The 25,477-nt window shown below is 46.1% G+C and overlaps 1 protein-coding gene across 1 annotated transcript; it reads left to right on the plus strand.

Annotated features, from left to right (window-relative positions):
• Positions 1 to 799: 799 nt before the first annotated feature.
• Positions 800 to 8,747, plus strand: TLR4 (toll like receptor 4). The gene is made up of 3 exons (XM_056352238.1): positions 800 to 991; positions 1,773 to 1,939; positions 3,213 to 8,747. Exons 1-3 carry the CDS (start codon positions 869 to 871, stop codon positions 5,470 to 5,472), a joined length of 2,550 nt encoding a protein of 849 aa, XP_056208213.1. The 5' UTR covers positions 800 to 868; the 3' UTR covers positions 5,473 to 8,747.
• The last annotated feature ends 16,730 nt before the right edge of the window (positions 8,748 to 25,477 follow it).

The following is a 25,477-nucleotide window of genomic DNA, read 5'->3' on the forward strand; positions in this document are numbered from 1 at the left end:
ATTAAGGACAGTATTGAGAGGTACTCACTTTTGTAGCTGGGCATCAAATGCAGATTCAGGCATGACCAGGGCAGATAGCAGCTCTAAGCCCAGCTGGGGTGTTTATGCCTTTCCCAGCTTGCTGCCCCCAGCAACCACCCACCCAAGGAAAAGGTGAGGAGGGGTGTAAGGTCTCGGGCTATGACTGCTCGGTGAATCTCCAATATTTACTCCCTGTGCCTGGCCACGTGCAGCTTGTTCCTGTAATAATTACAATACTGAGGTCCAACCAGATGGATAAAACCCAGATGTATGTTCATAAGAGCTGAGCCATAGATAAACCTGTTGTTACATGGCTCAGGAAAACATCTGCCACAGCAGAGCACTTATCCACTACTTGCCAGTGTGGAGTAGCTGGGAGCTTGGCAGGGATACAAAGGCAGAATCATTTGCTCTATCCAGTGCATTTGAATTATGGGATGTGAAGCATGACCTTCCAGAAATTGGACTGAGGATTTCACCAGTGTTTTCCTTTTTTTTGCCAATTTGACCTGAGCTAAGCTGAGGTGATGAAGGCAATTGACACATTGATACAACCCATATTCCTCTTTAATTTCTAGTCCAAACTATACCTTTCATTACTTCCTTTTTTTTTGCTTTTCTTTTTTTAAAACCTTTTTTTTTTTTTTAAGAAAAACAGTTGCAAGAAGAGCAATTCACTCAAAGCATTTCTAGAAAACAGGCGACTAGCATTTTCACTTCCCTCCTTGTTTTCTGCAATTCTTAGTGACGTGCAGTGAGAAGCAGGAGTGATGAAACACAACGCTTGGCATTTCAGGAAGTTTCTCACTCCAGGTCCTTGAGTGATACTCACGCTGCTTTCTCCTGCATGCCTGGCCTCCTGAAGATGTCCCAGATTACAGCTCTTTCCCTGTGGATGCTCATGGTAGTGCTGCAGCTGGTGCTTGTCCCATCACAGCTGGCAGGCTGCCTCCTCAATCCCTGTTTGGAGGTATGTGATCTCTAAACGAGCACAAAATCCTTCTGTTTCTCTGCTGCAACTTTTCCCTCTGCTTGGGAGGTTTGTGCATCAAGTCTGTTGTGTGTTAGTAGTCTTAGGAAAGCCTATCTTTTTTTCCAAGGCTGTTACCAAGGCAATTGAAGTATTTGAAGTAAATGCTGGTCTCAAAAACATCTGAGAACCAGAACTAGCAGCATGAACCATTTCTTCTTGTTAGCTTTCTCTACCTTTGATGGTTACTGCAGTACAGTTAATCTAATAGATTACATTTCCCTTGGAAGAGATCCAAGCCTTATCTATAATTTCTGCAAAATACAGATTATTGCCTGATTTGTACTGTAGAGTCATTTCACCAGTACTCCAAGTACCTGGCCCCTGCATTTTCCAAACTTTTGCTGACAATTATAACTTTGGTTACAGCTGCCTGTTGTAAGCTGAAAGCTGATCCTGGACATACAATGCATCCCTGTGTTTGTTTTGCTGGCTCTCTCAAAGGTTGCTGCTGGTTCATCCATAGCCTCAAGGAACACTGTCCTGTAGTTTTGCACCTGCTTCAATCAGCAAGAAACGCAGCTCTTCCTGGGGAGTAGGACTGGTTCTATTAGAAGTGGGAAAGATGCTTAGGGTATATAAGATTATTTCCTAAAGCTCAGGGCAGCTCATTTAGAAACTCACTACAAGGCTAGTCATTCTGCTCCTGTTTTCCTGACTAATTTTCTGGCACTTCTTGAAGAGCAGATGTTGACCGTGATTGGATCTGCCACTGTTACAGGTCATCCCTAACAAAACTTTCAGCTGCATGGGACTGAACGTCTCTGGAGTTCCTGCTGAAATCCCAGATACCACCCAGAACTTGGATCTCAGTTTCAATAATCTGAAATCACTGGGGTCAAATTATTTTTCATCAGTCCCTGAACTGCAGCTTCTTGATCTTACAAGGTAATGAGCTCTTTTACGGGGTTACTGGTTAACCTTGCTTCATCAGCTGGGCCACCATGGTTGCTTATTTTGCGGTCTGTTGGTCTTGGCTGTTCATTTTGTTTTACTTGTGTCTTTATCCCTGTGTCTGTCTCTCTGCACATCCCCATGGTCAAGTGATGTGCAGCTTTTAGTCTGGTTACTGAGTGCCCACCTGCTGCACAGAGGTGGGTCTGTCAGCCTGATCGTGTAGGTTGGGATGGGATGTGAGAAGGAAGAGGAAGATGTTTTACTTCTCTCTGAACAAGAAAAATGTCAGATTTTTCACTGTAACAAAAACTTCAAAGTGGAACATCTTGGGTGAGCTGTTCTTCTAATCACAGTTTAAAAAAAATGAAGGTACATTCATTTTCTAAAAGGCTGTTTTAAAATATCAACACATTCCCTTTTCCCTTCTCCTCACATATCTGGGGGAGGAGATGGGGGAGGCTTATTAGCAAATTTGAATTGATGTATAATTTCCATTGACTTAAGACAACAGTTTCTCTGGGTAAATTGTTTCACTGAAAAATGTCACTCAGTTCCATCAGTTACAGCTCCAAAGTGTCTGAGTGGCAGAGCGGGTTTGCTGTAAAGCACTGGCTGCATTATAAAACTGATTTTACTTGAATTAATTGCAGAATGGATTTGGGTCTCAAATTCTGGATCTTCCCTTATGAAACCAGTTTTAGGTGGTCACCCTCTTTTTCCTCTCTTCCTTTTCTCCTTTAGAACCAGCATGGCCTGGGGTCTGGTGCCTCTCAGATATCATCAGCAAAAGAATTGTGATCTTTGCCACTGCTGCATCATGCTGGTGCCAGTGGAACTGCCCAATTGTGGCTGAGGTGACAGTGTGAAGGTCTGGGGGGTGCAAGGTGGAAGGACGTGCTTTATCTGTATAGCTCTGCCATAAGTGATGGTCGTTAGGAGGTTACTTTGGCCTTAACAGAAGGCCGCAATTCTTCTTTCCTGCTGCTTGCCTGAATTTTTGACTTTCAGCGTGTCTCAAGGTCTCTTGCTTTGCAACTGAACTTCAGATTTAGAGAGGGAGGAGGAGGTGAGAGAAGGTCTCCTGCTGTGGAAGGGTTCCCTTTGCACATTCAGGAGTGCTGACTGCTCAGCACAGTAAAGCCAAACTGACCCCCAGCGTGAGGTGGAGCCTAAGAATGTTGCACCAGTGCTTGGTGCTGTAGTGTTAGCAGACATGAAAGGGACAGTTTTACATGCACATTTATTCTCTTTTCCTGCCCAACAGATGCCACCTTCATACAATAGAAGATAACTCCTTTAAGGATCTTCAGAAACTTTCCACCTTAATTTTAACTGCCAATTCCCTCCAGTACTTGGGGACAGCAGCCTTCGATGGCTTAACATCTCTGAAAAAACTGGTACTGGTGGAAACCAACATAGCCTCTCTGACTGACCTACCCATCGGACACTTGCATACCCTGCAGGAGCTGAATTTGGGCCACAACAACATTGCTTCATTGAAGCTTCCCAAATATTTCAGCAACCTGACCTCTCTCAGGCATCTGAGCTTTCTTTCTAACAAGATCACATATATCTCCAAAGGAGACCTGGATGCCCTGAAGGAAGTGAACAGGCTCAACCTTACACTGGAGCTTTCCTTGAATAATATAAAACACATACAGCCAGGGTCCTTTGCAAAGATTCACCTTGGTGAGCTGGGACTAAGAGCCTCTTTTGGGAACTTCAGCGTGATGCACACTTCTCTTCAAGGCCTGACTGGTTTACAGGTCAACAGGCTAATTGCTGGAGAATTCAGTGACAGTAAGAAACTGGTAGACTTTCAGAGAGGACTCTTGAGTGGACTGTGTCAGGTACAAATGCAAGAATTTATCTTAGTGTGTGTAAGGGGATTTGAGGATGACACAGACACTCTTTTTAACTGCTTAGGCAACGTCTCCAGTATTCGCTTGGTGAACCTCCAGCTTGAAAAGATGTCAGAGGTTCCTATGTTCTCTCAAGTGAAACAGCTGGAATGCAAGAAATGCAAGTTTCAGGAAGTGCCTGCCACGAAGCTCTCTCTTTTCAAGGAGCTGAGAGTGCTTCGTATTACCAAGAACAAAGACCTCAGTAGCTTCCGACAGAAATTTGAGAGTCTAAGAAACCTGGAGGTGGTAGATTTGAGTGAGAATCACCTCTCCTTCTATCGCTGCTGTTCCCCTCTGTTTCCTGGATGTCCAAATTTGAAATACTTGAACCTAAGTTACAATTCTATCATCAGAATTACTGGAGATTTCACTAATGTGAAGAATTTGTTATATTTGGACCTTCAGCACACAAATCTGTTTGGTCCTGGCTCCTACCCTGTCTTCCTATCCCTTCAGAAACTCATATACCTCGATATTTCCCATACCAGAACTCATGTTAAATCCCAGTGTACCTTTTGTGGCTTGAACTCTTTGAGAGTGCTCAAGATGGCAGGCAACTCCTTTGAGAACAACCAATTGGCCAACAACTTCAAAAACCTAAGTCACCTCCACACCTTGGATATTTCAAGTTGCAAATTAGTACAGGTGGATAAAAATACATTTGATGCCCTCTCTGAACTAAAAGAGCTAAACATCAGCAACAATAAACTACTGAGCTTTGATCCTGTAGTCTACAAGCCGCTGCAAGCGCTCACAGCCCTGGATCTCAGCAACAACCAGCTGAGCGTTCTGGTGGACTCAGCCCTGGGAATCCTGCCTGATAGTCTGGTCCTGTTAGACATCTCTCAAAACCTGTTTGAATGCTCTTGCACAAACCTAAACTTTCTGAAATGGGTAAAGGAAAAGCAGGACCTACTGCAGAACAGGGAATTGATGATATGCCACACACCTGTATATGTGAAGAACATGAGCCTGTCAAGCTTCGATCTGCACTCCTGCCAACTCAAAGCAAGTACAGTGGCATTCTCAGTGATCGCATTGCTCGCTGCAGCAGTGTTCCTCTTCCTGATTTACAAGTACTACTTCCAGCTATACTACTCATTGGTGCTGCTCAGTGGGTGTAAACACACTGCAGAAAGGGGTGACACCTATGATGCATTTGTTATCCACTCCAGCAAAGACCAGGAATGGGTGATGAAAGAGCTGGTGGAACCCTTAGAAGGAGGAACACCTCCCTTCCAGCTTTGCCTTTACTACAGGGATTTCCTACCAGGGGTACCCATTGTCACCAATATCATCCAAGAAGGTTTTTTGAGTAGCAGAAATGTCATTGCAGTCATCTCTACTGACTTTCTGGAAAGTAAGTGGTGTAGCTTTGAGTTTGACATTGCCCAGTCCTGGCAGCTTGTTGAAGGAAAAGCTGGAATTATCATGATTGTACTAGGAGAAGTGAATAAAACCTTGCTGAGGCAGAGGCTGGGGCTGTCCCGATATCTGAGGAGGAACACCTATCTGGAGTGGACAAACAAGGAAATCAGCAGACACATCTTCTGGAGGCAACTGACAGCAGTCCTGTTAGAAGGCAAGAAGTGGAATCATGAGGAGGCAAAGCTCATGTGAAGAAAAAGAGAGATCACTTCTCCCCTGTCTCCCATCATGGCTTGGCTGATGGCTGGTGTTCAGAAGTTGGTACTTCCGTGGCTGTTCAGAGTTGGAGGAAGTAGATGAAGGCACTGTAAAAACAGTACAAAAATACCTGCCTTGCTGGTCACCCTTTCTCAAGGGAACTTGTAAGCTAAGGAGTGTCAGCAGCTGCACACGCCTGAGCCCCGTGTTTGCCTGTAGCTGTCAGCCAAAGCTGGTCCAGCAATCCACACAGGTCAGGTGGGTTGGTGAACAGATGGACAGCTCTTACTGTCGTTTACCTGCCTCTGAAACTGTATTTGGATCCTGAGGTCATTTACCCAGTGGAACTTCAGGCTCTGTTTCTTTGAGGGGACCCCAGGATCTCCAGGGGAGAGCAAAGGTACAGGACTCTTGGGTCTAAAAGTGGTGGGAAACAGAAACAAGATTTGGATCCTGAAAGTCTTGGGTCTGCCTCCTTAGGCACCATGGCTCAGGGAGAAAACCCTGCAGAGGGAAATGGAGTTCCCTACAGCCACAGACCACCTGGCAGCCACTCAGTGCAGCTGAGCAGTTATGTCATCAGTGTGGGGGGAGGTTGTTTTTGGTGGGACATTTCCTTAACATGTTTATTTCAGTTTTCTTTAGACCAAGACAAAATATTGAATCCCCCAAATATTGTCACCACCTGGAACTCTTATTTATATCCAGCTATATTATATAGCATTTGAAAGAGTGGTTTGAGGTCTTTGCGTGAGATCCAAAAATCCGTGGGACCAGAAAGAGCCATAGAAATGCTTAACACCTTTAAAATCAAACTATTTCTTTGCCTCAACTGTTTTGCCTCATGCAGTGTTTCTGGATACACTGTGTGGGACTGCCCTATACAAGCAAGATTCAGTCTGAGCAAAGTGTTTTGATGTTTACAGCCAGCCAGTTCTAGAATAAGCTTTTCTACTCTCTGGACCAGCCTTAGTTCACGGTTGGAAGTTGCTGTAGGAGCCTTCAGCCCATGGGTTGAAATGGGCTTTGGACCTGTTCAGGCTGAGAGTCCCTCTTCCTTCCCACTGTCAGGCTGTGGCAGCCTCTGATCCTGGTGGGCATCTCAACACGTGTGGTCAGCCTTTCCCAGGGTCCAGGTGCTACGTGGAACAGGCCAGTCACTGGGTGGGAGAGTTTTGCCTTTTTTCACCGAGAATGTGCCTGACATTTTGCAGGGAGGAGAGATAGAGGAGAAAAGTCTGGGTTAGCTAAACTAAATGTATCCCAGCGCTGCCCTGAATAAAGGGAAGGAAAGTCTAAATGCCATTGAATCATATTACTGAGCGCACCCATCGATGTGCTGAATATTGAATAGTGCTGGCATATTGCTCTCTATTTATGAAAGGCTTTGGTTAGGATTAATCACTGAATTACTCTAGTTTTAAACTTGCAAATCCTTCTATAATCAATGACGTTCTACAGAGGTAAAACAGAAGCAATTGAGTGGTGAATCAGATCTGATATTTATTCAGAGGAAAGGGCCTGATCCATTTCACTTTTCTAAGCACCAGTCAGCACCATCTCCGTGGAAGCCAGTGGTGAGATCAACATCAGACACTATTTGAAAAAGAGAGCAAGCTAGTGCCAGGGCTTGTTCTGGCAAAAGCTGCACCACAGTTCTCTTGCTGTGTGCTGTGCCAGATAACACTACCAATGCCCCCCACCCCCACCCCCAAGCCCTCTCAAAGGCTTTTTGTGCCCTATGTGATGAAACTTTCATAAAACTAAGCTCAATGCTGCTTTCACTTGCCCAGTGAGTTTGCTTTGCACCTGCCAAGTACTGTTGCAGCAATTTCCAGAGTGCGGTGCTCCTTACCTGTGCTGTGACTGAGGGTCCAGAGTGCTGTGCTGTGCCAGCAGGGCTGCCTCCTCACCTGGGGAGAGCCTGCTGGGGATGGGGGGGGTGGGCGGGAGATGGGGTGCCGTGAACCAGGGCACAGCATTGTGCTCCCTGGGTTGAGGCCAAAGGAGAGCATGAAGGCCAAAGCAAATTTTAGCCTGGATTTCAATAGCTACAAGTTAAATTGGAAAACAAAAGAGGAAAATCAAATTAGGTAGGAGTTCCTGCTCCTGAATCGAGCAGCACTGAACCTGCATTTCTCCCTCACTCTTTCTCTCTGTGGTTCCTCTACAAACAATTGGGTGTATATGTATTTCTGGCACAAAGCAGAGTCCTATGATTCTTGGTTGTGATTATAATAATCAGTTTTTAGAAAGCCTGAAAGTGGTTCTGGGCATTATAGTACGGGTTTAGGACAGTATTGTTTAAAAAGCGAGTGTTTGTTGAATATCAAAGCAACTTTAGGAAAGCTGGGATGATGCTGAGAGGAGGCTCCCACCTGTACAATTTAAAAAGAAACCAGATACTTGTTCTTCTCTTCCTATTCAGAGTCCCCACAGCAAAGATGGATATGTGAGTTGCCCCAGGCCCTCTTACTGCCCAAGAGAAAGCACAAAAACCATCATAGCTTCTGGAAGTGAGAGTGAGATGGTACAATGAGAAAGAGAGTGGAGGCTGGGGTGTTCAGAAAAAAAGGGGGTTTGGAAGACGTTTGTTCTCTGCAAGCCCCAAAGTCACTCTCAGTCCTGCTTCCCTCCATGCGTTTAGAGATTTCACTTGGTCTCAGCAGTAGTTGGTGCTCTGAAAGACACAAGCTGATTTCTTCTATTGCTGAGACCTTCAGAGCAGAACCAGGACTTTCTTTTTTTCCCTGAATGGCCCAGGAGGACAGGCTGCCTGTTGGCATGAACACCCCTTGATAGGACCTGGGTGCCAGGCACAGCCACGTGCCATAAATGTTGACCTGCACAGCTGTGAGCTCTGTGTGGTGAGTGGCCCCCAGCCCTCCCCTTTGCACAGCCCAGGAGGTCAGTAACCTGCCCTGGCAGTGCCCGTCTTCTATATTCTGTTGTTTATGAGTCTAGGAAGGAAAGGGCTGTATCAACAATTACGTTTTCACCATTTACCTGGCAGAGAAAAAGTAGATTTGTTTTTAGAAGACTCAAAACAACTTTCCCCAATACTATAAAAGGAGAAATCATTGTGCTTCAAACAGAAACACACATTCCTATTTGCCTTTGTTACAGGAAGCAAATTTCCAAAGCAAAACTGAATGTTCTCATCTTCAAACATGCTGGCATGCACTGTTGTTTGAAAATGTTCACTGTGCAGCAGGTAGCTTTGATATTATTTACTCATTTGGGTGAATAAATGAGCAGCCAACCAAACATCTATGCAGGTCCACATTCATCTCTCATGTAAATAGCTGAACCTGTTCCAGTTATTAAAGCATCTGTTTTACCCAGGTCATAAAAACAGATGGAGATGAAGCTCCAAAGGGCTGTTGCATCCAAGTTATTTCACTTCATTTGTAATGGGGATGTGCCCTGATTTCACTAGGTGCTTAATTTGACCCGTGCAAAATGCCAGTATAGACAAAGCTCCGGTCTTACTCACATGACAGAGGGAGAAGTCTTAGAGGCAGGCCATCATGATGTGCTGGCATCATCACCAAGATGCGGTTTGCAGTGAGGGCTCTGAACCGAGCAAGCCCTCATTAGCATGATTGCATTTGTGGTCTCCGCACTGTAGCAGAGACATTATGTAAAAGCTGAAAACTAGAGCCATTCGCATTGATGCCCGCCTGGATCCGGCTGGCCGCAGGCGCAGCATCGCACGGCTGTTCCCTTGGCCTCCCCAGGTATCAGCACAGACTTCCAGTGTCAGTTTAAAGATCAAGAAAACAAGGAAAAGCAGCTGATTTCTCTGGACTGACTGATACTTGACAGGACAGGTTGAAACTTTTTCTAGGAGTGTGTTTGTCCTTTTGGAAATGCTATTTTGTAGGTGGCTTATGTAATTTAATGAGGTAGCGTAGTGAAGCTGTGGAACAGAAATTGTCATAGCAGGGTTTCTGGTTTAGTATTGCATGGGGTTGTAATTTTGGAACAGACATTTTGCATGGAAACCGATTTTTTGCAAAGTTTTGGAGGGGTTGGAAAAAAGGATTTCAAATAAAAGTTAAATTGTTCCACAGCATCATTTAAAAAAACATTGGTTTAGGCTTCTGCTGTTGTTCCTTAGAGTACCTTTTCATTTGAAATGTCTTTCTATTTATATAATCTGAGTAGCCTCCCAAACCAAAACCAAAATGTAAAAATGTTTTCATCTACCCAAATTAAAAAAAAAACAACACCTTTTTTTTTTTTTTTCATTTTTGTACCATGAGGAACTTTTAACAAAACTTTAAAAAGCAGAAGTTTTAACAAAACAGAAATTCTGCTGCCATGATGGCTCTTACCCTGACCCTCTAAAAGGTAAACCTTCACCTGGCTGTATCACACATGTAATCTGGGCAGTAAAAACACTGAAGAATCTCCACAATGAATTTCACTAAGTGCCTTTTGCAAAACATCTTGAGTAGGTTCAGTCAATCAATACGAACTGCCTGAGACTGAGAGCAATTGAACATGGTAGGAGAGAAGCAATTCCTTAACAAGTTGTTTTTTGCCATCGCAGCTGAGGCTGAGAATTGGGACAAATGACAGCAAAGCATGATTTGCTGAAGAGCTCATCTGCCAGTAGTGTGAACCTTCCTCAGCTTCAAGGTCGTGTAGAGGGCAAAGTCAATAATCCGCCAACCTGGACCTCCCTGTGTTGCTGCAAGCACAGAGAAACATTGCATAATTGAGGACAGTTCTGTTAAAAGCCTTTAAAATCAAGAAAAAAGATTAAAAAGAATAGGAAAGAGATTGGTGCAGGATCTCAGGGAAAGTGGCCACAATTTAGCAGCTGGGTGAATCTCAGCTGCTGGTGGTGACTTGGTCCCAGGGCTGCCCGCACTAACAGCCTAAAGCAACTAGAAGGCAGAAGTTTTCTGATGAGTCTAAAAGTGCTACCTTTTTGCATAATGGTGACAAGAAAAGGTTTTGAAATCAGTACCTCTGAGAAGTTGCTGTTAGATCGGGTTTCTGCATGCTGGTGCCTATTCAGAGAGCAACTAAGGCAGCAGTGGTGTGCTTTCCATCACTCCTGAGAAGAGGGAGGTAATTCTGCTCTTTCAGCAAGTCCTGCTGTGGAGAGCCCCAATTCAGGACATGTGCACTTCTCACCCTGGTGCTTCCTTGCTGGGACACCCTGGGTCACCCTCTCGAAACATCATCCTGAGGCATCCAGAATGAATGATGCTTTGCATGTTCTTCTCCATGTCTTCCCAGCATGGGCAGTTCCTGGGAGCTAGCTCCACTTGGGCTAACGTTACCTACCTGCATTAGTCCTGTTCCTACCCACGTGGAAGAGAAGGACTGAGCAACCATTTAAATATATTTAAATACAGATGAAACTCTGGCCTTGAAGTGTGTTATATACACCTTCATGTATTCATTAGGAGAGCCTTAAAGCCGTTCTACAATGCTCTCTATTACCTCAGTCTGCAAAATCGTGATTTTAGCTATTACTGTCACTGGATGCCCTGTGGCATAATGGCACTTCCCTTCACGTTCCCTTGCATTGCTTTCCCCCGCAGCCTCCCCTTTTAGCAAATGAAATGTCTGCACCTGAAAACACGTCTGTATTTACCAGCTGCCCAAATTACATCTTTGGGCCACTCCAGCTTTAGCAATGATATTGATATGTCTTCTGTCCTTGCAGTACCCCCGTGGCCCATGCTCCAGAGCAGGTATTGGTTTAAGACCGGAGTCTGAATAGGAAGGATGGAAATGAGCATTGCATGGGTACCAGCACTGTTCTGCAGGTGACACGGTGGAGCTTGGCAGCCCTTGGGGCTCCAGCTGGGGCAGGTGACTGGCATGAAAGTACTTCAGCATCTCTGCAGGACCACAACCCCAGAGGGCAAAAGCAGCCTAGTCCAAGTTTCCCTTTATGCCTGCCAAGGCTACCCAGTATATAGAGGGAGTGAATCAGTACATACAAAAAATCTTCCAGGTCACAATTTGTTATTCTTCACTCTGCTTATAGTCATTCTCAATTACAGGACACACATTACAAGAGGGGAGACAGTCCCAAGGCAACAGACATCTCCTCCCCATATCTAACCCATGTACCTAAGCCCTCCCATCAACAGCATATACCTGTCTGACCCCCCTCTCACACAGGGTGTCTATGCTGTGAACTGATGTGCAAAACGTGGGCCCCACTTCCCAAAAGGCTTTAGGCACCCCACAGCACCCTGCTGTACCTCTTCTTCAGCAGCACCCTTTGCTGAACCACAGCTGAGGTGGTGCACCAAGAGGAGCATCAAGGTGCAGGTTGAAAGGGCCACAAAAGTAAAGCCTTGACCACGGCTACAGATCAGATGTGTCGCAGGGAGAGGGCATACGGCCCCGCGCTCCCCAAATCCTCCCACCAGAGCTGCTCAGAAAACATTCCTTGCTGGTAGTGGGGCAGATCCTCAGCTGAGGGGAAGATCGCCCTGCCCTGGAGCTCCGGCCCCTGTCCCTCCAGCCAGAGGGTTCAAGCCCTGCCGCAGCCCGGTGATAAGAGAGCAAGTGCAGCCTGCCCTGCCTGCAGCTCCTTCCTCCCTTATCGCCACATCTTGAGCACTATGCAAATAACAATAGGGTATTGTCAGGCAAAAGAGATTTAATTGCAGCCTACACTCCCAGAGAGGGGAAGATAGGCTTTTCTCCAGATCTCATCTCCAGTCTATCTTTTCTTCTCCCCCTCTCTCATCCTTTCCCTCTCCTCAAAGGTTCCCTTTTCTCTCTTTCAGATCCCAGCCAGCAGCAAGCGACCAGCCCCAAATGTATGAAAGAAGGGAGGATTGTCCTTTTTTTCCTCATTTTAAAAAAAGTCTTTAAATCCTTTAGAGTGTTGTGTCCCGCAAGAAGGATTAGCAGTAATTCCCCTGCCATCACTTGCTTCAGACGCTCTGACAATTCATTCTCCTGAGATCCCCTAAACTCACTGCTGAATACATTAGGCAGAGGACACGGAGTGGGCTTGAGGAGACTGTTATGCCCTGTCCCCCCTCCCTACAGCCTGGCAGTCCAGTTTAACACATCCACCAAAGGCCCCTGGGTGAGCACTTCTCCGCAGTAACCTGAAACAAACCCAAATTGCCCGATGTGGCAGCGCTGGGATGCTCTGCAGTGGTTCAGCTCCCACGCTGCAGGATTCACAAGGGGATGCCTGGAAGTCGTTCTTTCCTCTCTCACAGGCTCTGTCTCAGTCATGGATCTGCTGGGAGCCTGTGTCCCCACCCCTGCTCCTGGGGTGTAATCTCTCTGTTTTCTTTTCTGATCAGTGTAATCTGCTCAGAAGGGCACCCTGCCATCCCTGCCTGGCTTTGGATGCTGCTGAGCCCCCTTAGATGATAGATGCCCTGTCTCGTTTTCTCTGTTGGTAAAATGGGGATTGCGACCCACACACTGTGATTTACTGGAGTGAATCACTAAGAGGTAGCTGGACCACAGATCAGAGCCCATGAAAACTGTACTTTCTGTTCCTCAACTCCATTTCCCCCATCTTGGGATTCTGAAATCCATCTCTACAGTCTCCCCAGGCCAGCAAATGTGTGTCTGAAGTCAGATCCTTCCAACCCCTTTCCTGTCACTGGTCCTGGCTAGTGGTTGCTTAAGTTTTGCTTTTTTTAAGGGAAATAAGTGCACTGACAGTAGCACAGCAAAAAGCAGTATTTGGCCCCCAGGACCCTCTTTGCAATTCTGCCTTAGCAGTAAAATCCTCCCTGCTGAGGTATTTCTTTCTGCCACTCCTTCATTGATGCTGTTAGTATTAGAATAAGCTGTTAATAAGGAAACTCACAGTCTTCCTGCTTTCTGCTCCTCCTGTGACTGTGGCCCATGCCTTTCTGACCTGCACAGAGTCAGCAAGTTTCAGTTCCCTGCTGCTTGCATGCTCTAGCAGCCCATGGTCTCACCCAGTGCTAAGCTGGGCCAGCCCTGCTCTGCCTTCAGCCAGTTTCCCCCCACCTCTCGCTGCCCCACTGAGAGCAGGTGGGTGACAGGGTTTGCCCCTCAGCCTCAGACAGAAACTGCCTGGGTGGTGTTATTCAGAGCCTTGATGGAAATAAAGGGTGCCTGTTTGCTAAAAATGCCATGGCTGGAAAGCAGCAATGTGCTCTGACAGGGGACATGTCCGCGGAGATCCCCTGAGTGCTGTGGAGGTGCCCTGCCAGCATCCCTGGGGCTGTGAGGGGGAGAGGAGGATGACAAGATGCTGGGATTGGAGCCTGAGTCAAATCTGGGGAGTTGCTTGCCCTCCTTGATAGCTGCTTCTCTTGGAATAAAGGGAATGTTTTATAAAGAACCTTATGAAAGCAAAGTATATCATGATTTCAGTGTGAGTAGACACAGGCAAGATAGGAGCATCCCCTTAGATTTGCCTGCTGGAGGTTATTTACCTCGGGAAGCTGCTGAATAAAAGATACAAAAATACAGCAGAAAGCACTATTATTTGCTCCATTCAAAGCATGATGGGAGGAAAAGAAACATTATAAGGAGTATCTTTGAGTCTTTCCAGCCTGGATTTGTCAGGGACGAGTTTTCACGGAGCACTCTCCGGGTGACCCAGTTTTTGAGATGCAGGCATACACAGATGCACACGTTCGCACACACACACACTGAGCCGCAATCCACAACTTTAATAACTGAGTGACATACAAAGGAGATTTTGATGCAAAGTGGAGCTGACAGAGAAGTGGAAGGAAGTATCTGTTTTTTTGCTTTTGTTTTTGCCTTTTTAACATCCAGTGCCACACCAGGATTACAGTCAAGGTGGTTCTAACCTTCAGCAAGGACTGATGTTGTTGTGGGTTCTGCTTTTAATGACATTTAACAAGAAGCAGTAGCTCAAGGGGAGAGGAAACAAGGGTTTTCTTTTCTTTTCAGGAAGAATTTACTAGGGCTGTCAGGATTAAACACATGAAATGAATGCATATGGGGGTGCAAAGGGGGTTTAATAGCTTTGCTGCCGGTAACCACAGAACAGCTCTGAGACAAGTTTGCCAGCCCTGTCACACATCTGATGAAACATCTGTGTATGTGGAAGTGTGCCTTTGAGGGTAAGTTACCACAAACTGGTCACGCTGTGGTGACTTTGCTGTCATCTATGGTTTTCTGGCTGTGGATATGGTGTGGGTGACATGAAGGTATAGCTGTGTAGTGGTAATATCTGTTTCTGAAAACTTCCCCTCAGGGATGGGTTGGTGGCTGCTCCAGTCCAAGTGGTGAATGTCACCTCTCTCCCCGTGATTTTATCAGACTTTTCTGTAGGATCCCCAGTGAGCAGGCACATATTAACCTGGGTGGATTTGCCAGGACCCCAGGACAGCTGCTGGCTAGAGAGTTGCCCCAGGTTGGGTACCCAACTAACCAGTTCAGGGTTGACCCGGAGTGGGGCCAGGCATCCCTAAAAGCTCACATCCTTCCCTAAGTCATGCCAGGCTGTTGCATTGAGTGCACCCAGGCTGATTGCAGTGGATTTCATGTCCTTAAAGCAAAACGTAGAGACTAGTTGCTTTAATATTGCAGCAAAAGGCTAAAAATGAAACATCCTCATAAAATCTGGGGCTTAGGAAGGAACGATATATTGCAGAGGAAGGAACAACAGAGAAAACAACCAAAGGAGATAAATGCTGAGCCAAAGTGCATCCTTTCTTGAGCTTTCCCTGGATTTGTTCATGGCAGTGAGAGTCCTTGGAGTGGTGTTTTGGGCTTGCACCTCTATTTAGAAAATATCTTTAACTGTAAATAAGCTGGTGATACCTTGTGTCCCTCCAGGACATTGTAAGTGGCTAGACTCAAACTTCTGAAAACACAGTGATGGGGAAGTCAGCACTAGCACAGACCTACTGCAGCCCTAATTGTATGAGCTGACAGAAGGCAGTGGGCATAGCTCAGCAGAGATAGTGCCAAAGAAAGAGGAAAATTAAAGGAGAAGGTATTATTGTCTGTGCTGTGTGGTGGTGATGCAATTCCCACATGCATTTCAGTCATGTGAACTTTAGCAGATGGTAAACAAGTTTGCTGGACTATGTTGGGAGACCTTGTCAGAAATCCCTCCGAGTCTTGAGGTTACCAGTCTGCTCCATTGAAGAGATCCAGATGCTGAGGCTCTGGCAGGGACCTTCTCCTCCTGGGGACTGACAGCTCTTTTGTGAAGGGACCTGGCAGAAAGTGCACAGCCCATGCAGCAGAAGCGTCTGCTGGCACCCTGGCGAGATAGCCAGCTAGAGAAAACCAGACCTCACATGCCACTCAGGTTGTACACCTTGAGCAGGGTAGTGGCAACTTAAGTGTAAGAAAATCTGGTGGTTTTGACTAATTTTGAGGAAAGCCATTTGTTTTATGATGTGGTGAATTTTTCATGAGCATGGGGCTGTGGTGGGGAAGACAGTCCTCAGTGGGGAGTGCAGAGCCCTGTCAGATGTTTATGTGTTGGGGAAATGCAGCCTTGAGCTCCTGTTTCTGTGCCCAACCTCTGTTCGGATGGGGAGCCCTCTCTCTCCACCCCTCTAGCTGGAGGGGAGGGCACCCACCAGGACAGGGAGCCTCTCCTCCGTGGGTCGAGCTGGCCAAGAGCTCCTTGGCTGCCATCAGAGCTGAGCTCAGAGCAGATGCACCAGGCCACCAGACAGGCTGCTCTCCTCTGGCTTAGTGCGATGGAGTGGTGATAGATGCATGCTTCGATGCTGCTCTTTGCATCTGATATCCAAACACAGCACGGGGAAATGACAGCAATATGTGTCCCCCTGACACCCAGAGAATATAACGATATTGCTGTGAAAATGAGGCTGCTGCCACACAGCTAAACTCTGAACCCTTCCCTCTGTGAAGCAGCTATGATTAGAATCTCATCTCACTCTATATTGCACAGCACCTGTGGAAGAAAATCCCACCCAGCAGCATGTAACTATTTTTAAAGGCCTTTTTCTAACGGGCTGGGAGATGGGACTGGTGAGAATCCTGCTGGTGCCATGGATTTCTTTTAAACCCCTTGCAGAAAAGTATGGAGCTAGACTTGGGGAAAGTATCTCAGAAAAGAGGAAGTGGCAGAATGATTTTGCCAAGTGTGAAGCTTGTGCCAGCTCTTCCCACTGGAAAGCTGAATTTCAGCATCTGCGTCTGTTAATTTTTTTTAGCTTTGCTGTACCTAAATCAGTGAGATACCTCCAGCTGTAGGAAACTTGTTGTGTGAGACTTGAGTGTTTTGAAAGCATGCCCAGACACTTGAAAGGGGTGCAGCGGTCCATTTCATGGGAAAGGTGGGCAGGAGCGTGTCCCAGGGATGCTCTGCTCTCCTCCTCAGAGCTGCGTGTCGGGTCAGTTGCCTGCAGCTTCTGAGCACCACAGAGTAAAGAGGTAGGGAAAACCTCTGCAAATGGGCAGAGAAGACCAAGGGGATAAAAGAGTCATGCCTTTGGGATCTTGGGATGTGGGACACAATAAGCCATGAATTTTGGGCTGCCAATGCCAAAATGGCACTGGATACTTTGTAGGTGAATAAATCTACCAACAAGCCCCAGTAGTGCCTGGCAATAGGGCGCATAAGTGCGGATGGCTTGAAGCAAAGCCCCCTTTCCACTTGATATGCTGCTCATGGATGGAGTTTTGTGCTGTACAAACATAATTTGCTCTCCCTCTCCAAATGGAACCAGGGAAGTCTATTACATTTATCTTAATTAAACAAGTCGCTTTGCAAGCAGTGGAACCTACAAAACCTGGTTTCCTACAGTTGTCTCCCATGTGGGTTCTCTGGTGTCTGATAGAGTGGGTGAGCTCATATCACGTCCTGGGAGTGGGATGGGAGGTGGAAGGGTGATGGGAAGAAGTGCTAATTTGAGTATATCCTCCCTTATAAAGCTTGTTACAACATAATTCCTCTGACATGTCTCTTCTTCCATCAAATCTGATTGCAGGCCAGTGGCTTTACGAAACTATTATGCAGTGCCTGTGGCCCAGCTAGCCCCATCAGCTAAGCCTCGTTTCCTTGGGAAACTGTGTAAAAAAAATAAACAGATGGGACCTAAACTGCCTAAAAATTATTTGTCATTATATCCCACAGAGTTTGACCCACATACCTGTGCTTTTCATGGCTCTGTAGCTGTGATTATCATTAACTTGAGAAAAAGGTCCCACTTAGTATGTCCCATTGACCATGCAGTTTGCAGATTGAGGATGCAGCATTAAATAGATGTACCCAGCCACAAAACCACTTCCCATTTTGTATAATACAGGCCAACAGAGATTTGAAAAATGTTCCATTTCTGTATAGAAAGACTATTTTTAAAATTGAACAGTAAGTTAGTCCTCTATTGACTTTCAATTTCCATCCTCTTACATTTCCATAGCAACTCTGGCCATTTATGCATTTATCTTTGTATTTAACTTTCCTCTTTCATACCATTTCAAGTGGACTCAAGTGCTGCAAAAGGGTTAAACCAGTCTTTCAAATATCTCCCTGTTTTAAGCAATTACTTGAAAATACACATATATATTTTAGGCTAAATTGACAAGTTTGTGGTTTAATGAAAACTGTCTCCAGAATATTTGCCCTGAAAAACGCTTCAGGGCGATAACAAGAACAAGTCACAACCTCTCTCCTCTCCCCTCGCCTTCTATTATTACTGTCTTCAAAATTCTCATACAGAATCTAAACTTGCAGCTGCAATAGCTGTGACAGTCAAATGGCTGGATATTGGGTAAGCTTACACTTTGGCAAATCTGGCTTTCTTTTTTTTCTTTTTATTAAAATATTTTCATGTATATTCAGGAACAATGAGAAAGCAAGTGCATTTCACAAATTTTGTGCTTCTGGGTTTGGGATAGAGGTGTGACCGTGACCATCTACAGTGCATGGTTAGAGTTCCCACTGACAAGCTGGAGGGTCTTTGGTGGGATGTAGTAACCTCCTCTGAGACCTTGATGTCTGAGAGGTTGGGTAGGTGCAGTAAGCCAAGTGGGTAGCCTTGGGCACAACGGTGAATCTCCATGCATGACACTGGAGAGCCCCACCACGTAGGCATTGTTGGTTGAGCTCCTTGGAGAGCAGATTGGTCTTGAACTCTTGAGTAATGTCTGCAATGGGCTGTGGGAAGACAGCTTTCAGGTCAGTAATCCTCTTCTAAGTCCACACTTGCGTTTCCTCCCTACAGTTCCATAGTGCTCGTAGCTGGGAAGTCTGGTGGGGCTTTCATCCCAGCAGACAGCAGACTTTCAGTTCACTGTCATGCTGTTCCTCCTTCTAATGTCTTCCCACCTCTCCTCCATCCAGTTGATTACTCCTACCACTTACTGGGGAAGAGTGTCCCCTGTCACCAGGAAAACAATGGGTGACTTAGTTGCAGCACAGAGAAATATGGGACATGTTTCTCTGGAGACATGGTGACACCCCCAAGTGAAGCGCACGGGAGAACATGCTGCTTTGGGGAGGCATTTTCACTGTGTCTGTGTTCACCTTGAGCACTGATAACCCACAGTCACTCTGCAGCAAAAACCTACCTAACTGACCAAGGTGTTTAAGTGCCAAAGGCATTTTTAAATTTTTATTTTAATGGGCCTGGGAGTCTAAATCTCATTGACTTTCAAATTGACTGTGCAGATCAATGCACAATGCCCTGACAAGGCAAGATGGTTTCCTACAAAACATCCTCCTGCACATCAGCTTGTCCACTTTTACAGGGCTCCAACAGCTTGGAATCCATTCTAATCTTCTGCTGGGGGATTTATGATGAGTCCTAGAGCCAGACCTTCAAGATGTTTTGTGCAAAGATGTAAGCAAGCAACTGATGGAAGTGATGAAACTATTTAAGTGCCGAACTCCCACTGAAATCTGTTGCCTAACCTGCTCAGATGCATCTGAAAATCCTATTAAAGCACTTCCCTGCACCTTTAAGCACCTGGACACCTTAGAACTGCATTCTTCCGTCACTTAAGGATGGAAAGCCAGAGGGTTCCAGATGATTTGTGCTCCTAACTGACTTGCTGCTCCTCAAAGAAATCTCTGGTTTTGTCTGCATTGTGCCAATGTCCCATGTCACCTTCCCCTTTCATTCCATCACTAGTGTTGTTCCTCAGTGAAGGACTCTAAACAATTCCTCCCCCTTCCTTACTGTTGACACCTTCCTGAGTGTTTGCAGGTCGTTATTAAATCACCTCTTTACTCATCCTTTATCTGAGCTGTACATAATTAGTTCCTTTAATCTTTCCTCATAGGTCAATCCTTCTAAACCTTTAATCATCTTTATCTCCTTTTCCTGCAGCCCCTCCAATTTGCTGCCACTTTTTTTTTTTTTTTTTCATTTTATTTTGCGTCAAGAAACAGCAAAACCCATGAGTTCCAAATCCTATCCAGACTGACTAAAGGCAGCGTGGGGCTGTGGGTTTCCCAGTGGAATTGCCCCTGTTTGCTTCTGGTACAGCCTGGTGAGCAAAGGTGGTGTTGGAAGGGAGGAAACCGCCTCCTGATACTGCAGATTTGGCTCTGCTAGCAGGCACTGGTTCTCCCTACCCTGTTCTTTGCTGTCACAAAATCTGCATCACTTTCCAGCTGAGTGCTTTGGGTGACAGAAAAAGAAGATTTCCAAGTGTCTTAAGTTCACTGTCCAAGCACAAAGCTGCTTCCTGGCACAACTTGGATGCGTCCAGCTCCTCCTGCTAAGGATGCTCGGGGCTGGCAAGAGGGGAAGGAACAGCTGTCCTGGCAGCTCTGGAATGTGCTGGGGGTGCTGGACTGTGGGGATGGGGGAAGGCAAGAACCAGCACTAATAGCTGGTAGGAAAGAAAGACCCCTTTATTCCTTGCACCAGTGCCAGACAGAGGAAAGATAATGTATCATGTATTTCACCCAAAGGAGCACTTTTTTACCTCATTTTGTGTCCCTACTAGACAAAGTTATCAACACTGCTGTCCTGACAGCCTTTTGCAATGCAGATGAGCTGTAAGAGTCTAGCACTTCTGTCCACATGGGCCACACCGCCAGGCTGTTTCCCTTGGCTGTTAGTCCCCTACTCCAGTGACTTTCCACCTGCAGGAGCTCTGATTTATCTGCTCTTGCCAGGGCAGGTTGCTGCTGGGTTCTCAGCCCTGGTACTGCATCCCAAACACTGACCCACTGCGCCAGCTCCTGCCCAGCTCCATATTGCTGCTCAGAGTAGCATGGAATTTTTTGCTTTGCTCATAAAAATACTATTTCTGTGCTTGATGTTTTTTTTACATTATATTTGCCCTAAGTCCTTTTCTCCAATGATTTGTGAATGATACTGCATTCACCTTCACCATATCTTTGCCCATTAACAGGAGGATGGGGAAAGTGAAGCATTGCAGGAGGGATGGCAGGCAGAGTCCTGGTCCTCCAACCTGCATGTTGGTGGCCCTAGCTCCTGCACTGTCTGAAAGCACATGGAAAAGGCCCCAGAACAAGCTGGCTTTCTGGGGGAGCATGGTGGAGTAGTGGCTACTTGGAGTCTATTTAGGCAGTGCTTTGCTTGGCTGTCTTATCCTAAATGAACATTTACAATTTTCTCACTGGGAACCACAGCTGCTTCTTTCTCCTAAGCAGGCACACCAGGGTGCTCCTTATCATATACTTTGCTGAAAAGCAAAGGCCGCCTTCATCTCCTTTCCTTTTATTTATCGTAATTTGCCTCTGGGTTGGCCTAATTGCAAAACAAAATAAAGCCATGGGAGGGTGGTAGAAATTTTCAGCTCCAACCTGTCTTGTGGTACTCCTGGAACCACAAAAAGCCTAAGCTTGTCCTGCAGCACTGGGAGCTGTGAGTGACCGTGACCAGCCCTGGGGAACAGACCCACTTTACAAGTTGCTGTGTTCTTTTATGCAAAAGCGTGCTGACAAAGCCACTCACAACTTTGATGGTTCTTTGCACAGCAGCAAGGACTAGACGCTCTCTGACAGAGATGGTGAAACCTGCATCTTAAGATACCTGTCATTCTGCAATGAGTTTGCTTTCCCTTTTTCCACCCATGCCAGCAAAACCTTGCAAATGGTGCATGATAGCTGTCCTGCCTCCTCAGAGGATGACTGGAGGGTTGACCTGGTCTGGCATATCACAGGCAAGGTGAGATCTGGCTGGTTATATGAAAAGAAGCCATTTCTGGGCTATGGTATACACATGTGGTTTCCAGTGACAGTTATGCGCTCCAGATACAGTGTGATGTTGAGAGTGAAGGGCTGAGCTGTGGCTCTCAGTGGAACTGGGCTGGTGGAGTTAAACAGTCAAGACTCTTAATGTGCCTAGAGGTATCCACTTGTGCATAATGAGGATGTAAAGCTGCATGTTTATGCAAGTACACCTGGAGATCATGGGGGAGGCTGCTGACAGAGAACTTTTCACTTGACAGGGATGTGAAATACTTGATCAATGTAGCAAGGGTCACCCTGAGCCTCAGCAATGGCTGGGAACAACCTGACCTTAGCAAGGAGATTAGGAGTGGTTGGGGTATTGCCATCCCGTTCCTGTGCCCCTCCCGAAGGCTGACAGCACAATCCAAAGCCCTCAGGGAGCCCGGAGCACCCCCCTTCCCCTGGCACCAGCAGCAGGCAGCCAAGCCTGGCGATGCCTCTATCATACTGTTTCATTAGGGATTTCTGAGCCTGTTCCCTAAAGCTGAACATGCCTGGAAAAAGAAGACCATTTCCAGTCTAGGACCCTTGGAGGGACTCAGGAAGATCAGGTGCACTGCCTGGGGTGCCCTGCACACAGCAGACATGCCACAAGTGCAGGGAAAGCCCCCACAAACGATGCCCCCCAGGCACAGTGCAGGCACTCCGTGCTTGCCGGCTCTTTCAGGAGCCATGCTGTGTCCTCTCCCTGCTTCTGATGCAAGGGGAGATGAGGACTGTCTGTGCCATATCCTTGCAATGACTTTTATGAAGCCCCATACATCCATCTCCTGCTGCCTGGAATTGCCACAACCACTTCTAGCCCCATCTGAGCTCTGATGTTTCCAGATGGGACTATTAGACTCCCTAGGAGTGCAACTGTAAATATCTGCAGAAATGCCACCCGAGCACTGCAGTGTGGGAGCATTGCGAGCACCGGAGCTGCCTTGCTTCCGCTCAGCTGCCTTTATTCATGAAAGGGGCTATGAGTCCCCGAGGGCTCAAAATCAGCAGTGTTGTGCAGCAGCTCTACTATCAAGGCTTGCACTCCACAGCAGGAAAACCAAAGAAGTGGATGCAATTTGTGCATGGCTGGAGTGGGACAGAGCCATCACGCCATCATGTCTCTGCCACTGATGTCTCAAGTGACCATGGTCACCTTACTAGACCCGGCATGCAGATGAGTCCTTGGCGTTTGGGAATGTTTTCTGGAATGCAGACGGCATCCACCACAGAGCCTAGCCTAAATTTCAGTGGAACCTTTGCCATAATGGTAATAATAAGCTTATCGGTGTCTTTTTTTTTTTTTTTTTTTTTTTTTGCTAATAAATGTAGCATTGTTGTGCTTTTCATGAGATGCTTCTGCATATTTCTGTTCAGAAGAGAAGCATAACTGTGTTGCTTCTTCCACCCAAAATGGATTCTGGTGGCACTGCCAGTGCTGGTTTCTGGAGGCAGCTCACTGAAAATGAATCTGCTTTTTAACCGACAAAACAGCTGTACTGGCTGTTAACTGCCTTCCTGCTCCGCTGAGCAAGTGCGCGCTGTGGTTCCCCTCCTCCCTCGCGCTCCCCTCCCCGCTGCAATGGCTGGCTATTGCAAATAGTTTCTCGGAAAGGGTGAAATCCCAGACTGTAGGCAACTTGGTTGCAAAACTCCCAGTGACTTCAAATCTGAATACTGTGTTGCCAGCATTCTAAGGAACCCAGCAGGGAGAGCCAGAAGCAGACGCCTCACTCTGGGAGCCATTTATTTGGAAGCATTCAAATGATCTTGTTATGTTTCACTTGTGGTGCTGTTTCACAGAGCTCCTCCATCACAGCATGCAGACCTCGACACCCTCTCCTTTCCTCCATGCACCATGGCACAAAGTGGGGTGACTATGACCTTGTCTTGACATGCAGACAAGGGCTTCTCCTGGACTGGTAATGGAGCATCCGTGTAGCAAAGGTCACTTTCCAGCAGAGCACATGCTCGTTCCCGTATCACTGCTGCCTCAAGTCACTTTAGGTGCCTGTGACCATTCCTCCAGGAGAGGGATCCTAGACATAGCTGTTACTGAGATGGGAGCCCACATGTGACTGGGGAAAGTCTGTCTTGTCTACTAGGACAGTCAGTCCTGAAGAAAGCTGAGACATGATCACCCCAAATCATGTGAGTGTCCAAGTAGTCTCATGGAATAGGTTGAAGTTTCAGTTTGCTCACAGGGAGGAACACAGAGATCGAGTGGGAATTGCCGTGTTGGAAGCAGTCACTTTCAGGTCTGTTGGAGTCATGACCTTGCAGTGCTGGTCTTAAGGTTGATCCTTTGGGGACACATTTGAAATAAAAAGAGCATTTTCTAATAGTCTAGCCTAGCTGCTCATTCATGCCTTGGTTTTGTTGCTGGTTTGGGGGTTATTTTGTTGTTAGTTTATTTTCTCTGGGTTTAGCTGGTACCAGTTTGGAAGCAAAGGGACCCCTCTTGCAATAAGGGACTAGGTTAAAGAAATCTTCACAGAGAAGCTGTAACCAGCCCCAACTTGGGGCAGGGAGACAGCAAAGTACAAAGTGAAAGGCCAGCTTTTTCTGTGTGCATTGATTCGCCTACCCACAAGAAATTTAGAGACCCAAATGAGGACTCCTTACATGACTTCGCTTACAGGCAATGCTTCCGAAAATAGCCTTTTCCCAAATAAGCTTTCATACAACAGCAGCTTCTGCAGAGCTCCCAGTTCTGTCACCGTGGTGTGGACAGCAAAGCTATGAGGAAAAATACCAGCAGCAGCTCTGGCTCTATAAAAGCAAAAGTCACCAGTGAGTCCCTCAAATCCCTGATGCCTTCAGTGAAGGACAGCAGTGATGACCCTGGGATCTACCCGTCTCCCTGGAACAATTCCCCCTTGCAAATTCTTTCAAATAAATAGCTAAATAGCAAGAAACTCAAAGCCTGGGAGATCTGACAAGCAAGCATTTGTCCCCTTCTTCTGGGTATTGATGTGCAAATAGTGTCTGAGATTTCCAGCCAGGCAGAGTTGTGCTGTTTTCCCTCAGACTCTGGCACAATCCTAATAGAAGAGCTAAAGGGATCTCTGCAGGGAGCCCGCATTTGCACCAGCCCATGTGAACTGCCCCGTATTAGCAACAGACGCCTGAGCTGGGCTGTAAAGCCACACGTCCCTTTCAAAATGTGACTTTGAAAACTCAGGCTCCCTTGACTCTGTGGGCTGAAGTGAGACACTTTCACGCCTTGGAGAAAATGGTTTATAATATATATATATGAGAGAAAAATAAAGGATAACGACTATTATCTCGTCTTTTTTTTCTTTTTTCTTTTTCCCCTTTTCTTTATTTACCAAAAGTACCTCCAAGGCTAATGGCATTTTCTTTGGCCGCTGGGAGCAGAGAAAGATTGAAGTCTGAAATATGAAAGCTTTTCTCTTGGTTTTTAACAACTTTGGATCAGTCTAGTTAACTCTCAGTCTCAGTTCAAAGCAGAACTAGAAACTGAAAGGCTGGTTCTGTTTTTCTATTAGAAATGAGTAATAAATGATTTCTCATCCCAAAAAGAGACATAGAGGCTTAAAATTCCTTGTCCTGGATGAAAAGTCAAAATCACTAAGACTTTCATGAGCTGACAAAAAATAATAAAAAAAATTGCCTGCAATGCCTCATTTTGATGATATCAAAGTGTTTCATGTGTGACCTCTTTTTCGTTTTTTAAAAAAATGTTTTCATTATAATCAGCTTAAATTTCACAACAAAATGACTTTGAATAAAAACTTAAAACAGGTTGTCTTAGTCTCAATTTTTTTTCCTGATAGAAGGAATTCATCAAATTGGCTCTCTTTCTTCGAAGTATTTGAATTGAGATTAATCAGC

The sequence above is a fragment of the Falco biarmicus genome, chromosome 9 (assembly GCF_023638135.1).
Source record: "Falco biarmicus isolate bFalBia1 chromosome 9, bFalBia1.pri, whole genome shotgun sequence".
NCBI lineage: Eukaryota > Metazoa > Chordata > Aves > Falconiformes > Falconidae > Falco > Falco biarmicus.